This window comes from Micromys minutus (assembly GCF_963924665.1).
Source record: "Micromys minutus genome assembly, chromosome: 17".
Lineage (NCBI taxonomy): Eukaryota > Metazoa > Chordata > Mammalia > Rodentia > Muridae > Micromys > Micromys minutus.
Window position 1 is genome coordinate 18,987,506 of NC_137952.1, and position 13,617 is coordinate 19,001,122.

Below are 13,617 nucleotides of genomic sequence, written 5' to 3' on the forward strand. Positions count from 1 at the left end.
TAAGTTTGTCTACTTTTATGTGAGTCCATTGATGCATTTTCTTCAAGTCCAGTGCTGTACACCAGGTTCTGGATGGGGCAATGAGCTCAAAAGGTTATAGGGTTAAGTACCGTGAGGTGGAGTTCTGCTACCAATTTGTTTACCTCTCAGAGATCTTGAACTGTCTAGCAGTCATTGGTTCCATGTTTCCGCACCAGTAGGAGAGGCACACTTTAAGCTGATGGACACTTACGAAGTTGTTGGAGTAACCGAATAATGAATGTCTTGATCCCGTCTCGTGCCTCCTTTGACATGGGGTACTGACACACTGCTGGCCTGGACTTTTAGCTCCATATGATTGGGGGCTGGTTCTCAGCCTCCCCCATTCCTGCAATCTCTGACCCGGCCTGTGGATATGTCTGCAGCCACCAGTCCATCTGATCTGAGGCAGGTTGTTTAGAGTTGGTACTCGTCTTCTAACTGGATGGTTGGAACCTGCAAAGGCTCCCCTTCTGGTCCTCTAACCTGTGGTCCATCAGAGTGGAAGTGAATCTGTGCCCCTTCTTAGTCAGGAGGTGTCTCCCCACCAAGGGCAGAGACAGTCTGGCATTACTATGAATAAGTGGGATACCCGGCCCACTCTGAGATCTACAGATCTTCGGGTAGTCCATAAATATTTAAAACTTTGGAGCCACATGTCCAGGGCTCCTGTTGCTGGTGTCCCCACCCCCCTTTTTTGTTTTTGGTTGGGGCAATTTACAGTAAGCATAATGATCTTTGTCAAGAGGCTCCCTCTTAGTGCCAGACTTAATTTTCACCACTGTGCCCAGAATCTCAGTCAAATTTCTCTCTTGTCTATGATCTCTCTATCTTTTTTTTCTCTGCTTCTCACTTTTTTTTCTTTTTCTTTTTGTCTCTGTCTATCTCTCTCTCTCCTTTGCTTATGTCACTTTTCTCAGTCCTTCTCCCTACCTGACTGCTGCTGTCTAATCACTTTCTCTGCCCCTATTATTTGTCTATTTTTTATTGTACACCCAGTGTCTTTTTTATCTCTATTACCAGACACATACGGGTTTTTTTTTCCCAGTTTTTTTTTTTTTATCTAAGCCAAATTGCGGCCCCTTTAAGACCTGCCACCAGAGAGCCCAGCAATAGACTGTCAGTCACTCCCTTCCTCCTGCCTCTAAGCTGAATCAATTGGACCAGCCCCAAGCCTGCCAGCCACGTAGCCCTCCCCCACTACCATTGCCACCTTCGTGCACCCCAGCCTGCAATCCGAGGAGTCTCTGGCGTTCCCAGGGTCAAAGTTTTCTGGCATAGCGGGCAGTCGCTCTTTTGCCTTTAGCTCCAGCTCCTCAATGTACCCGCGGCTCTGCTCCAGCAGCGCCACCTTCTCCACAGGCGCCCTGAACTCATCTAGCACTACTCAGGCCGCCCTGGTGGGAGTGGCCTCTCGGGGTGCTGGGGGCGAGTGGTGACGCCCCTCAGTGAGCCATAGCACCCAGCTGCAGTCCTTTTCTCCACCCTCACCACGTACATGGTCACTGCAGCTTAGCACCTGCAGGCAGAGACTCTCCACCGTCTCACTGCGCCATTTTTGCTACAGCCACCAACCTTTTTGGGCTCTGTCACGGCCCCAGGCGGGTCTTACTGCTCCCTGCACTCCCTGCACTCATTCCCTCCCCGTGCAGCCTCTGCTCTGCATGCAAGCCTCCTCCCCATGAACTCCTCAGGTGTTTGATCCCGGTCCTTCCTGTAAGACAATCCACGGCCCTCCAATCCTGGTGAAGTCCCAGTCTGGTCTGGTGAGGGGAAAGTCAACATCAATTTTATTGGGTAGCTGAGTGGGGCACCCATCTTTTCTAGGAACGTTTTTCCGGGCTTCTAGGTAGACTCTCATCAGAGGTTAGGAGTGCCTGCAGCAGCTGTTGGCAATCATCCCAGGTGGGCTGATGGGTAACTAGAATAGACTCAATCAAAGAGGTTAGCATACAGAAGTCTTTAGAGAAAAGGGGGGGTTGTTGTTTTTTTTTAGTTTTACAGATCAGAAGCCAAGAAGGGCCAGTATTGCAGGCGACCGTTTGGCCCCGGTCGTAAGGGGAAAGCCTGAGACGTAGGGTCTGGGGCTGGCTCTCTTCTTCCTTAGAGGCGTCCGGCCACTGGGGATGGAGCCAGTTCGGCCGGGCCGCCAGCGGAAGTGCCACAGGTGCTGGGTCAGTGCCACAGGTGCTGGGTCAGCCTCCCCGGGTGCCCCCTCTTCTGGATAGGGCAGGGGTTTCTCTGTCAGGAGGTCCATTAATTCTGTTTGGGGACCTCGGGTTACAGCGGGGATAAAGGGAGGACTGGGAGGGTAAGGCAAGGGCGGGTTGTCCTATGGCTTCAAACAAGACAACGGCAAACACAGAACAAACGAATAAGAGACAAAGACAGATCAACACAGAGCGCGCAGCGTCAGACAGAGACCATACAGATGAGGGTCCAGATCTGGATCCCTCGTCTCCCAGAAGTTCCACATACAGTGGAACCAGACAGATGCCCGTGGAACGTCTTCCAGGGCTGCGGAGGGGAAGTCCGAGCTCGTCAGCTCCTTCCAAGTCCGCCAGATACTGATACTGATTCAGATACTAATACTGATTACCTGATTACTTGGCGCCAAGTACCGAAAATACAGAGTTCGCTGCGCGGCAGACAGTTAGACAAACGATCAGACACAAACACAAACAAGGGATGGCCAGCTTACCTCCCGATAGTGGGTCGGTGGTCCCTGGGTAGGGGGTCTCAGTTTCCCGGCCAATGCACCAAATGAAAGACCCCAGATGGTATCTTCCGTCTGAAGAGACCCCTCCCAAGGAGCAGCCAGACCACTCACTTCAGATGCAAGTAGCAAGAGGTTTATTTACACAGGTACCTGTGGGCACACAGTCTCTCAGAGGACTTGTGCGCCGGACAAAGGGGCAGTCCCCTTTTTATAGGGATTGGGGGGCAGAAGCAAGGTACAGAAGCAGAAGCATAGCAACAGTGTTTTAATTGGTTAGTTTAAATGAAACCAGGGTGAACTGGGGACAAGCCTCAAGTTCTTTGGAAAGGGTGGCCTTGGCCCCTCCTCTGGGACAGGGTGCTGTTTTTCGTCCTTGTCTCAGCATGTATGGCAAAATATTGTGTCTTTACCCAGGTCCAGGTGGTCAACTACAGACATCTTGTTTGGCAGGGACTGTGGCAGAAATATGGCTCCAAGGACACAACTCTTGGTACCAGTCGGGGGCTGCAGCTTATCTGAAAGCTGGGCTTGTCTGAGTGTCTCCCTTTCTTTGTCTATTGCTAGCTGGCTGCCCACCGGTATTTTGCTTGGCCACCTGGGACCCTAACTTAGCCTGCCCCGTGTGTGCACAGCCTTACAGACATGGCATTTACTGTTGCTAAGCTGAGGTCTTTCAATAGAACTGATTAAAGGTAAAAATATACAAGTTTAATATGTGCCATCTTTAAAGATGAGAAGAAATATTCATCTCTAGGCTCATCACTGAAAGCACTGACTAATATGCACTGGAAGACCTAAAATATAGCCAATGATGTAAAAAGACTATGGAGAAACTCATCTGGCAGATTTCCTAGCAATTTTTATGATTTACTATGGATGGAACCAGAGGTATAGTATGTTCAATGATGGAGAAAATACTACTCTCAAGTTATAGTTAAGTTCCCAACAAAGCTATCTTTGCGAAACTGAGTATCAGTTAACCTGAGTCTTTACAACTAATAAATCATTCCCTAGGACTAATATAAAGGAACTACTGTGAAGGCAAGGGGAAGCACTGACTGGTTTATGAAAAGAAAGGAAATACAAGCTGAGTGACCCTAATTCAAAAGTCAAAAATGCCACCCAAATCTTACACTTACTGTGAGTGGGCAGGATGCTCAGAATATTTTAGTCTTTAGAGCATCTGAGCTGTTGTACTTAAGTTTTACTATCAACTTTATCACCAACTCTATATAAACCTTTCCAAATTTGTAGAACTCTGAAGTGTGAAGCACTTCATACAAAGGAATCTCAAGTTTTGGTACTTGATAATTGTTTTAATGTGGTTTATAAGCATTAAAAATTCTAGTTATTATTTGTAATATAAAATAAGAAAAACATAATAATTATCATATGTACTTATGGGTTTTAAGGATGAACAACACAAAATATAAGTTAGGATTATGAGTTAGAAAGACAGCATCAGATTTAAAGCATTCAAAAATCTTAAATTCAGAGCACTATTGAATTGTTTAAAAGTTGGTATTCATGAATAGATGAGAACATTTCAAGAGGAGCTATGTCATAAAACAGTCAAAATGAGAAAGTGGGGTTTAAATAAAGCATCTCAAGGTATCTAAGCAAGAGAACAGGAAAATGGATATTGACTAAATAAGAAAAGTCCAAACATAAGTAGGAATAAGTCTTTATGTTTCAGTAGTTACTGTATAAAAAAGAAGAGCAGTTAAATATTGAACCAGATCTGCATGGTCAGCCAGTCTTTCTCACAGTCTGTTTGACTAAAACCAGCATTTGCTCATGTTGGTGGACTCAACAAATTATTGCTGTCAACCATTTGCAGAATGACAAACTTGTTACTGCGAAGTTTAAATTTTTCAAATTCACCCTACTAAATCTCTGTTCCGTCTCTTTTCTGTCGAGTTAGGCAAGAATGACCGTGCAGAATATTATACAACTACTGATACGTATGCACTTAAAATAGAAGCCTTCTGAATTTCATCTTCATAGTACTGAAAAACTAAAGTTTGAATCAGAAAGTAACTTCTTTATTTGTTTGTTCTTGTTTTATTTTTGAGAAGGGATTTCATTATTTCCACTGAATCATGGAACTTGCTGGGTAGACTAGGGTGGCCTCAAATTCACAAAGAGATGACTGCCTTTGCATCTCAAATTCTGGGATTAAAGGCATGTGTTTTCATGCTTCTTGGGTTTGGCATCTTTAAAGACAATCAAGATAACGCTATATTAGAGACGTGTATTTGGTCTTGGGGGGATTTATTTTTCATTTGAAAACTATATGCAAATACAATGTTTTTAACAGAGGTTTCAATTATTAAAATTATGGTTTAATTTTTTCATTTTTATTTGTTTTATTGTATAATTTATGTATTTACATTTCAAATGTTATACCTGTCCTTGGTTCCCCTCTCTCCCATCCCCACTCCCTGCTTCTATGAGGATGCTCACCCTTCCAATCACCCACACCCACCTCAACACCCTTGCATTCTCCTACACTGGGGATTTTAATAACCAAGTAAATGGTGGGCAACTCCAGTGTCTTCTTTCTTCTCAAACTAAAGATAAGTATGTCAACTTTTCATAGCAGTTACTGACACTCTGGAGGAGTAACAGGATGGTAATTCTATTTTATTTTAGTATTAAAAATATTACCTCCTTTCATTTTTCTGGCACTTACTCACTTGCAAAACACCCTTATTTGCCACTTCATTTAATTTTTTTTCCTAAATGCCTTTGCCACGTTCATGATGGTCTTAGGGGACTCAGGTGATAGAATACTACAAAAAGCTCTTATTTTTCTCCTTCTTTCTGTCCACGTGTTTCCAGCAAGAATTCTACATTAGAAACATTGTGGAACTTTCAAAATTCAGGAAGAAAAGAACATAACCCTAGCCTCAGTTAATTCTTCAGTTGATTTAGGAACCCTGTAAAGGAATAAGGTTATTATTTTCTTCTTGCCCACTCCTCTACACGAGAGGTAGTTTTGGTATATTCACTACTTTAATCTCTTGTATAATAGCTATGGTGAAATTAACTATTTAAGTAAACTTTCTGAAACTCAGATGTGTTTGCTTGTCTAACTGCTGTGCTGCTTTGAAAACTCCTCACTCCTCATATATGTTGAAACTGATAATTATTCCTTCTTAGTTGTTCCCAGTGTGTGTGTCTCTGTCTTTGTCTTCTATCTCTCTTTGACTCATTCTGTCTCTGTCTCACTATTTGTATTTCTGTTTCTAAAATATGCTACCAATAGTTATATTAAAACTCCAAATTTGGTCAGCTGTACATGTGTTTCTAATGAATTCTTTAATTTCTTCCACGTTTGCATGTAGTGGACTATGAGTATGTAGCTTCACACAGTCTCTGGGGCAGTCCGAGCCTCTGGGGTTAGCATCCCACTATCAGTGACTGTATATTATGTTTGTTCTTTTGTTACTGGGTTATCTCACTCAGGATGATATTCTCTAGATGCAACCATTTTCTTAAGAATTTGGTCAAGTCATTGTTTCTGGTGGCTGAGTAGTATTCCATTGTGTAAATTTACCACAATTTTTGTATCCATTCATCTTCTGAAGGACATCTGGGTTCTTTCCAGCTTCTGGCTATTATAAATAGAGCTGCTATGAACATTGTGGTGCATATATCTTTGTTGTGTATTAAAGTGTCTCTGGGGTATATGCCCAGAAGTGGAATAGCTGGATCTTCAGGTAGTACTATGTCCAATTTTCTGAGGTATTGCCAGACTGATTTCCAGAGTGGTTGTATTAGTTTGCAACCCCACCAACAGTGGAGAAGTGTTCCTCTTTCTCTGCAACCTCGCTAGCATCTGTTGTCATCTGAGTTTTGGATCTGGGCCAATCTGACTGGTGTTAGGTGGAATCTCAGGGTTGTTTTGATTTGCATTTCCCTGATGGCTAGGGATGTGGAGCACTTCCTTAGATGTTTCTCAGCCATTACGTATTCCTCAATAAAACCACACTCTTTTTTTTTCTTTTTTTTTTTTCTGCACTGTTTCAAACCATTGATTATCTTGGGTATCAAAAATAATTTGAAATTTCTAGTCTAAGACAGCCTTGTAATTTAAAGTAGCTCACCAATGGCTTCTGTGAAATGAATCTCATCACATAGCTTTTATTGTTCTTGCAGAATTATTTAAATGGTCTTGTCTGAATATATCCATTCTAACATCCAGAAAATTTGCCAATGTGCCCTTCTTCTATCCACACTCCACGTTTTTATCTTCCAGGGTATTTTCCCTCATTTCCTACATTTCTTTTTCCGTCATATCCTCTGGATACCTTCTCAATTCATGTGCTGAACCTCAGACATTTTTATTCATTCTTCAGAATTTGCCCTGTCACTTCCTCAGAACTGGTTATTACTGTACTGTACTTCTCAAAAGTAACTCATCTTTCATTGCTCTTCCACACTTTTAAGTAAAAAATTGTATTTCTTTCAATTTCTAATACTACCATTAACCATAAAAACTCATAGAATTATTTTATGGGGACCTATATTATTCATTTTTCATTTTATTGCCATATTAAACCCAAGACTTGCCCTTTAAAAGATGTCCAGTAGGGGGCTGGAAAGATGGCTCAATGGTTAAGAGCACTGGCTGCTTTTTCAGGGGTTCTGAGTTCAATTTTCAGCAACTACATAGTGGCTCACAACCATCTACAATGTGACCTAATGTTCTCTTCTGCTGCGTCTAAAGACAACTACACTATATTCAAATACATAAAATAAATAAATAAATCTTTAAAAAAAGATCTTCAGTAACAGCTTAGAATGAGTTCATATATGATTCAGTAGTTGGAGACTATCTGAGTTGGAAGGGTTACAAATCTCATTTTCAATAACTTGTGCTACTTTTCTCATTTCAGGGAGGTTTAAAAGCAGTGGTATGGACAGATGCATTTCAGATGGTTGTCATGATTGTGGGTTTCTTAACAGTCCTCATTCAAGGATCAAATCATGTTGGTGGCTTCAACAATGTACTAGATCAAGCACGAAATGGATCCCGGCTATACATTGTTGAGTATGTCCAATGCTATTTTTTTTATGCTTTATACGATTTAATTACATGACCTCATAACATGACAACAGTGGGTCATCGAGAATTATCACTGTTACTAATTTCTTTATGTGGCACAGCTTTGATGTAGATCCTCTCAGACGGCATACTTTTTGGACAATTGCAGTAGGAGGAACTTTTACTTGGCTTGGAATCTATGGAGTGAACCAATCAACCATCCAGAGATGCATCTCCTGCAAAACAGAAAAGCATGCTAAGCTGTAAGTTGTTGATTAAGAAAAAATTTCTATGTTATCTTTTTACCTTAGTGAGTCATTAAAATATGCATGCTTGTGAAAGCGAGAAATAAAAGAAGATATTTATTTACTCTGTTCAAAGTCTTTAGGTGTGTGTGTGTGTGTGTGTGTGTGTGTGTGTGTGTGTGTGTGTGTGTGAGTGAGTGAGTGAGTACATGGTACTGTGGTGTATCCAGAATTATGTGTTGTGTGATAAGTGCAGATGTGGAAACTAGAGGAGAAACTTGGATGCCTGCTTGATCACTCTTTATCTCAGGTTTTTGTTTGTTTGTTACTTATTTCATATATAGCTCTAGCTGTCCTGAAGTTCATTAAGCTATCCTCAAATTCAGAGATGTGCTTCCTGAGTGTTGGGTTAAAGACCCATACTGTTCTTATTGCTGTGATACATGATGTTTCCCTGGATCTGGACTTAGTGATACTCTTGTCTCCCTGCTTTTCCCAGCCCCTGAGTGCACATTCAGCCTTGCTTTTCACATGAGTGCAAGAACCCAAATGTAGGTCTACATGCTCATGTATCAAGTATTCATACAACCCTATCAACAACAATTTCAGTCAAGCAGAACTATTTCCATTTCAGCTTCCTCAAGCTGGTTTTTCCCTTGATTAATTTCTGTCTTTATTTACTGAAAAATAAGTAGGCTAGATTAGGTGCATTCAGTAAGGAAGAGGAGCAAAGCACGCTTCTTGCTTGTAGTCACCATGGCAAGATGATGTTGGTCGTTTTTGATGCATTGTGTGTTATCTTCAGCTGTAGCTTGTTTCTGTGTGTTAGGAGGTAAGTTGAGACACATTTAGATATTTTCAATAGTTAATTAGAAAAAAGTAGTAACTGATGAATCAGGGAGCTTCATTTCAAATATTGCTTGTGGCTCCACTGAGGGAATAGAGGCCTGAGGGTTTTACAGTACGGGCACAGATCAAAGCAAGAATACACACTGTTGATTAGAGCTATATTACAACCTTGCTTCCCATGTCTATGAAAAGCCCTAGTTCTTTGAGTTGTTTACTGTCTTCTCATAGGTTTGCCTGAAGCTTCTGTTTCCCTAAATGTAGATACCTAGAAAAATGGAACAAATCAAGCTTCACTTTACATTTGCAGATCAACAAAATTAAGTACCCTCTATGCTAACTCTGCTTCAGGATTCTTTAAGCATGCAGATAACCATAACATTTTGAAGGAGAGATTTAACAAGTGTAAAATGTTGAGGAAGTATGTCTGTGGCTGCTGGACAGGACAGTTTACTGTAGAATATGAGAAAAGAAATAGCTAGATTTTTATAAGTTCCAGCAAAACTTCCAGAACAGCCTGCTTACTACAGAGAAACCAAAGATATTTTTGTATTCTTTTATACAATTATCAGAAATCCCAAAATTTTCTTAAAAATAGCATTTCATCCCCTTCCCCCAAAGACCCTCCTCAAGATCCCTGGCCCTAGTCTAGTCACAATGACTACTTCATACAATTTTAAAATATTTTCAATGTAAATTTCTTATTTTCACTGTGTGAGAATAACTGTGTTGAAATAACTCAACCATTGAATTCTACAGTGGAGATCACCACATTACTATACATATATTTTATACTTCAAAGCGAAAAGACCAGATATATTACCTAGCATTTTATCAAGCCATCAGTGACACATGAATATTTTATTTAATAAATTATATTAAGTAACATTTCCAAACACATAGTTGTCAGTTCACCAAATAGATGAAATGCTAAAAAATACACGTGGCTTCAATCTTAAAATTCATTTAAAATTAAATTCCAATAAAATATGCTTTTAGATAATCTAGAATCAAATATATCTATAAAGAGAATAATTTTTGGTGAAATAAATGATAAATATCTTCTTTCCCTTTAACAGTTTAATTTAGTTTTGAAATAGAATCCCTATTTATTCCAGAATAGCCTCAGAGTTATAGGTTAAACTTTTTTCTCCTCCTCTTTTTGAATTGTTAGTCAATAGGTATTTGTCATAGGTTTAAATATTACTTTTTTGTGATAAGTTGACTTTCTGCCTCTTAATAAGTTAGAAATGAATGTAAGGAAGTATATATTTCTCATCAATTTTTTTCCCAAAAGACCAACAATAGCATTTGTTAAATATTTGTTATTTATTAAGCAATATAATGTTTAAGGAAGGCCATTTCTCCTGTTTGTGTTTGTGCAGAAACATACAGACACAGATACTCACATACAGGGAGAGTATGTAGATGTTCGTATATACACACACATATATATTTTTATGTATCTCAAACATCATGCCATGGTTGCCATGAAAGAAATCTATATTTTTACATTTAAGTGTGGAATCTTCTTCAAAACAAACAAACAAACAAAAAGAAGTGTGAGTCTCATCTCAGTGAGTCTTTTTATTTTATCAGCACAATGTACGGCCGGCCTACCTTAAGTCTTCCCTGGGATTTTGAGAAATCTGTGGCTCCAGTTGCATATGTAGTATAAACAGCAGTGTTTAGCATCAATGAGAAAAGAGGCCTTTGGTCTAATAAGAGTAGGTTTCCCAACGTATGGAAATGCCAAGGCACAGAGGTGGAGAGGGGGATCAGGGGAGTAAGTGCACCCTTAAGGAGACAAGTGGAGAAAAAGGGGGAATGGGAACGGAGTGGGGGGAAGGGGATAACATTTTAAATGTAAATACAGAGAGTATCTAACAAAAAAAGAATATGAGTAAAACCTTGACAGTTAAATACATACATGAAAGCAAATTAATGTATAGGATCTTGGAAAGCACCCAGTTGTAAATTTGCTTGTGTGTTGTAAAATCAAATTAACTTCTGCAAATAATGTTTAAGATGATCTTCCTATTGTTGATTCTTCATATTGCATCTAAAATAGTTGACTTTAACTCTTATCTGCCCTCATCTTCAAAGCAACTGTAACCAATATTGTTCTATTTTTATGTTACTTCACTATTATCTCCCTAGAAGAAAAATTATTAAAATGTAAGTTGCCTTTTCTGACAGCTTCATTAATTGAGTAGGGGAAAATTACTTAAAGTTATGTAATGAGAATAATCATTATGTAAAATCTTATACAAGAAAATAGGTCATATACTACACACATTGCAATCTGAGGGAAAAATATCCTTATTAAAAGAAAAATTTATCTAAAACTCTTAACTTATTCATATTTGGCAATTATCCTAAAATGTGTAAGGACTCCTTTAATGTGATGTTGTAAAGTGTAATGCTCCCTGGAAGCCGGAGAATTGGTTCTTTGAAGTATGCCCTTCAATCATTGCTCAGCTGCAATGCGTCAGATCAATGGCTCATGTCCTCTCTTCTAGTGCCTTGTACTTTAACTTGTTGGGCCTCTGGATAATTGTGGTGTGTGCCGTCTTCTCTGGCTTGATCATGTATGCCTACTTCAAGGATTGTGACCCTTGGACCTCTGGTGTCGTTTCGGCACCAGACCAGGTATGCACTTTCATAGCAGGATTATGTTGTGTAGTTGTAGAGTTATCAATATTCTACATAAACCTACCCCCACTGGCCAAGCACAAGGCTCCAAGTTCATACCCTAACTCCTGAGTGACCTCACACAGTACATTCTCATATATAGAAGAGGGCCTACAGAAAGAGAACACTTTCCCTTGTTCAGGAAGACAAATTCTGAAGACAGGCTAAGGTTAAGTAGAAGGTAGGCTTCAATCCATGTGTCTGGCTGTTGATGATACTCATTTTCTATGTAGTTTATAGTTAATTAATTATTCTTTAGTCAAAAACTGAACAAAAGTGAGCACAGTGTCAAGTACTTGGAGTTACAGATTTAAAAATGGAGACAGAGGATCAAGAATTTAAGTCTAGCATTGATTTCATTTCCTGGGCTGTATGAAAACATGTTACACAACTACAAAAAAATAAACAAGGTAACATTAAATAATACAATTGAACAAATAAGTTTTATTCCCATAATACCTATTATTACATTCCCAGCATAGCAAAACATGTCATGAGAGTATAGATCACTAAGTGTGGTTTATAAAACTTAGACAATATTCTCATTATAATCATTCATTCCTCCTTTCTTTCCATATGGACTCACCTGTCCCACTCGGTTATATATAGTCTCCTTCCTACAATCTGGGCTACAATTAGGTTCCCTGAAAGACATATATGTTAAGGATGGCCTCTTACAGATTAACTATAAATTCAGAGAAAACATACAAGAAAAAAATCATACACCATAGATATTGTGAAATAATTTTCTCATCTCAGTTGCTGAAATCTATATTCCAACATTTCAGATGTTGATGAGCTATTAATATACTATTAATCTACTCTTCTTCACCTTCCCCATCTCTGCTTCTCTCTCTTAGCTGATGCCATATTTTGTCATGGAGATTTTCGCAACTATGCCGGGGCTGCCAGGACTTTTTGTGGCTTGTGCGTTTAGTGGAACTCTAAGGTTAGTATGTTGACAAGCTGACGATGATTGCAGCAAAGGTGGCAGTGATGCTGAGCTGACTCGAATGATGGCAGTCTAGTGAACACTTGCTGAGAATCAAGTGGCCACTGCAATGCTGTGTTTCTATCTGAGTATTGGTATCACATAGAGTGTAAGAGAGATACATTACACTCACTCTTATCAACCTGAAGATGAGGAAATCAGAGATTTACTAAGAATGAAGGAGGAAACTTTCCTTTGTTTTGTGAGTAAAGTGTGGATGTAGGATGCGAGGGTATTTTTCACAACTACTTTAAGATTTTCTGGCTGTTATTTCAATGTTGTCTGTATTCATCCTGTCATAAAAGACTCACATGTCTACATGTTTCCAGTGTTGATCAAAAGCCTAAAAGTCTTTCCACAGCACTTATGGCAAACTCAGCTGTGAATACCTGAAAAAAATTTCTATCCTTTCAAATTCTGATGGGACACACAAAAGGGATGGTTTGCCAAAGACAAAATCAGAACTCAGCACTGCAGACATTAAATCCTGACATTCCATGTCTAATATCTGGGAATCATAGTATTGGAAGATGGGCTCTCTAGGGTTGAACAGTTCAAATTCTGTATCCTTTCTGTTGCTACTCACACGGTCAGTACCTGAACCTGTTTTATTCCACATGTTTGAAGCTTATTCTAATGATCAATGTATGTTCCTGTCTTTTCTGTCTTTACCGAGTCTTCATTGCATCTTCAACTTGACCTCTGTGACTCTATTGCTTGTCCTATAGAAGGTTGCTTCTTCCAGTTTATCCTGCAGTATGCTGCCTAGTTGCCAAGCCATCTTTGAAATACTGAAATGATAAGTCATATTTCATAATGTCATTTTGGTTCATAATGAGTAAGAAAATCTTTCTATTACTATGAATAGCATAGTGTAAATTTTATGTTATTAATAGGTAAAATTATTAATTATCTATCTTATATATGTGATGTAAAAATCAAGTAGAGCAGTGGTTTTCCTTTTAAAGTATCAGCCATCTGTCTAACTTTTTAATAAACCATCTCTCACCAATAACTTGAAATATTACTTTTATTTCTTCCTAATTCTTCT

General features: G+C 39.4%; 1 protein-coding gene across 2 annotated transcripts in view; it reads left to right on the plus strand.

Annotated features, from left to right (window-relative positions):
- SLC5A12 (solute carrier family 5 member 12) overlaps positions 1-13,617 on the plus strand; it is a gene marked incomplete at both ends in the record, with an annotated part of 48,702 nt that overhangs the window by 15,053 nt on the left and 20,032 nt on the right. For both annotated transcript variants that reach the window (XM_080931543.1, XM_080931542.1), the window contains 4 exons: positions 7,642-7,796; positions 7,913-8,053; positions 11,404-11,533; positions 12,436-12,524. In XM_080931543.1, coding sequence (XP_080787669.1) covers positions 7,642-7,796; positions 7,913-8,053; positions 11,404-11,533; positions 12,436-12,524 — 515 coding nt within the window. The remainder of the gene's footprint in view (positions 1-7,641; positions 7,797-7,912; positions 8,054-11,403; positions 11,534-12,435; positions 12,525-13,617) is intronic.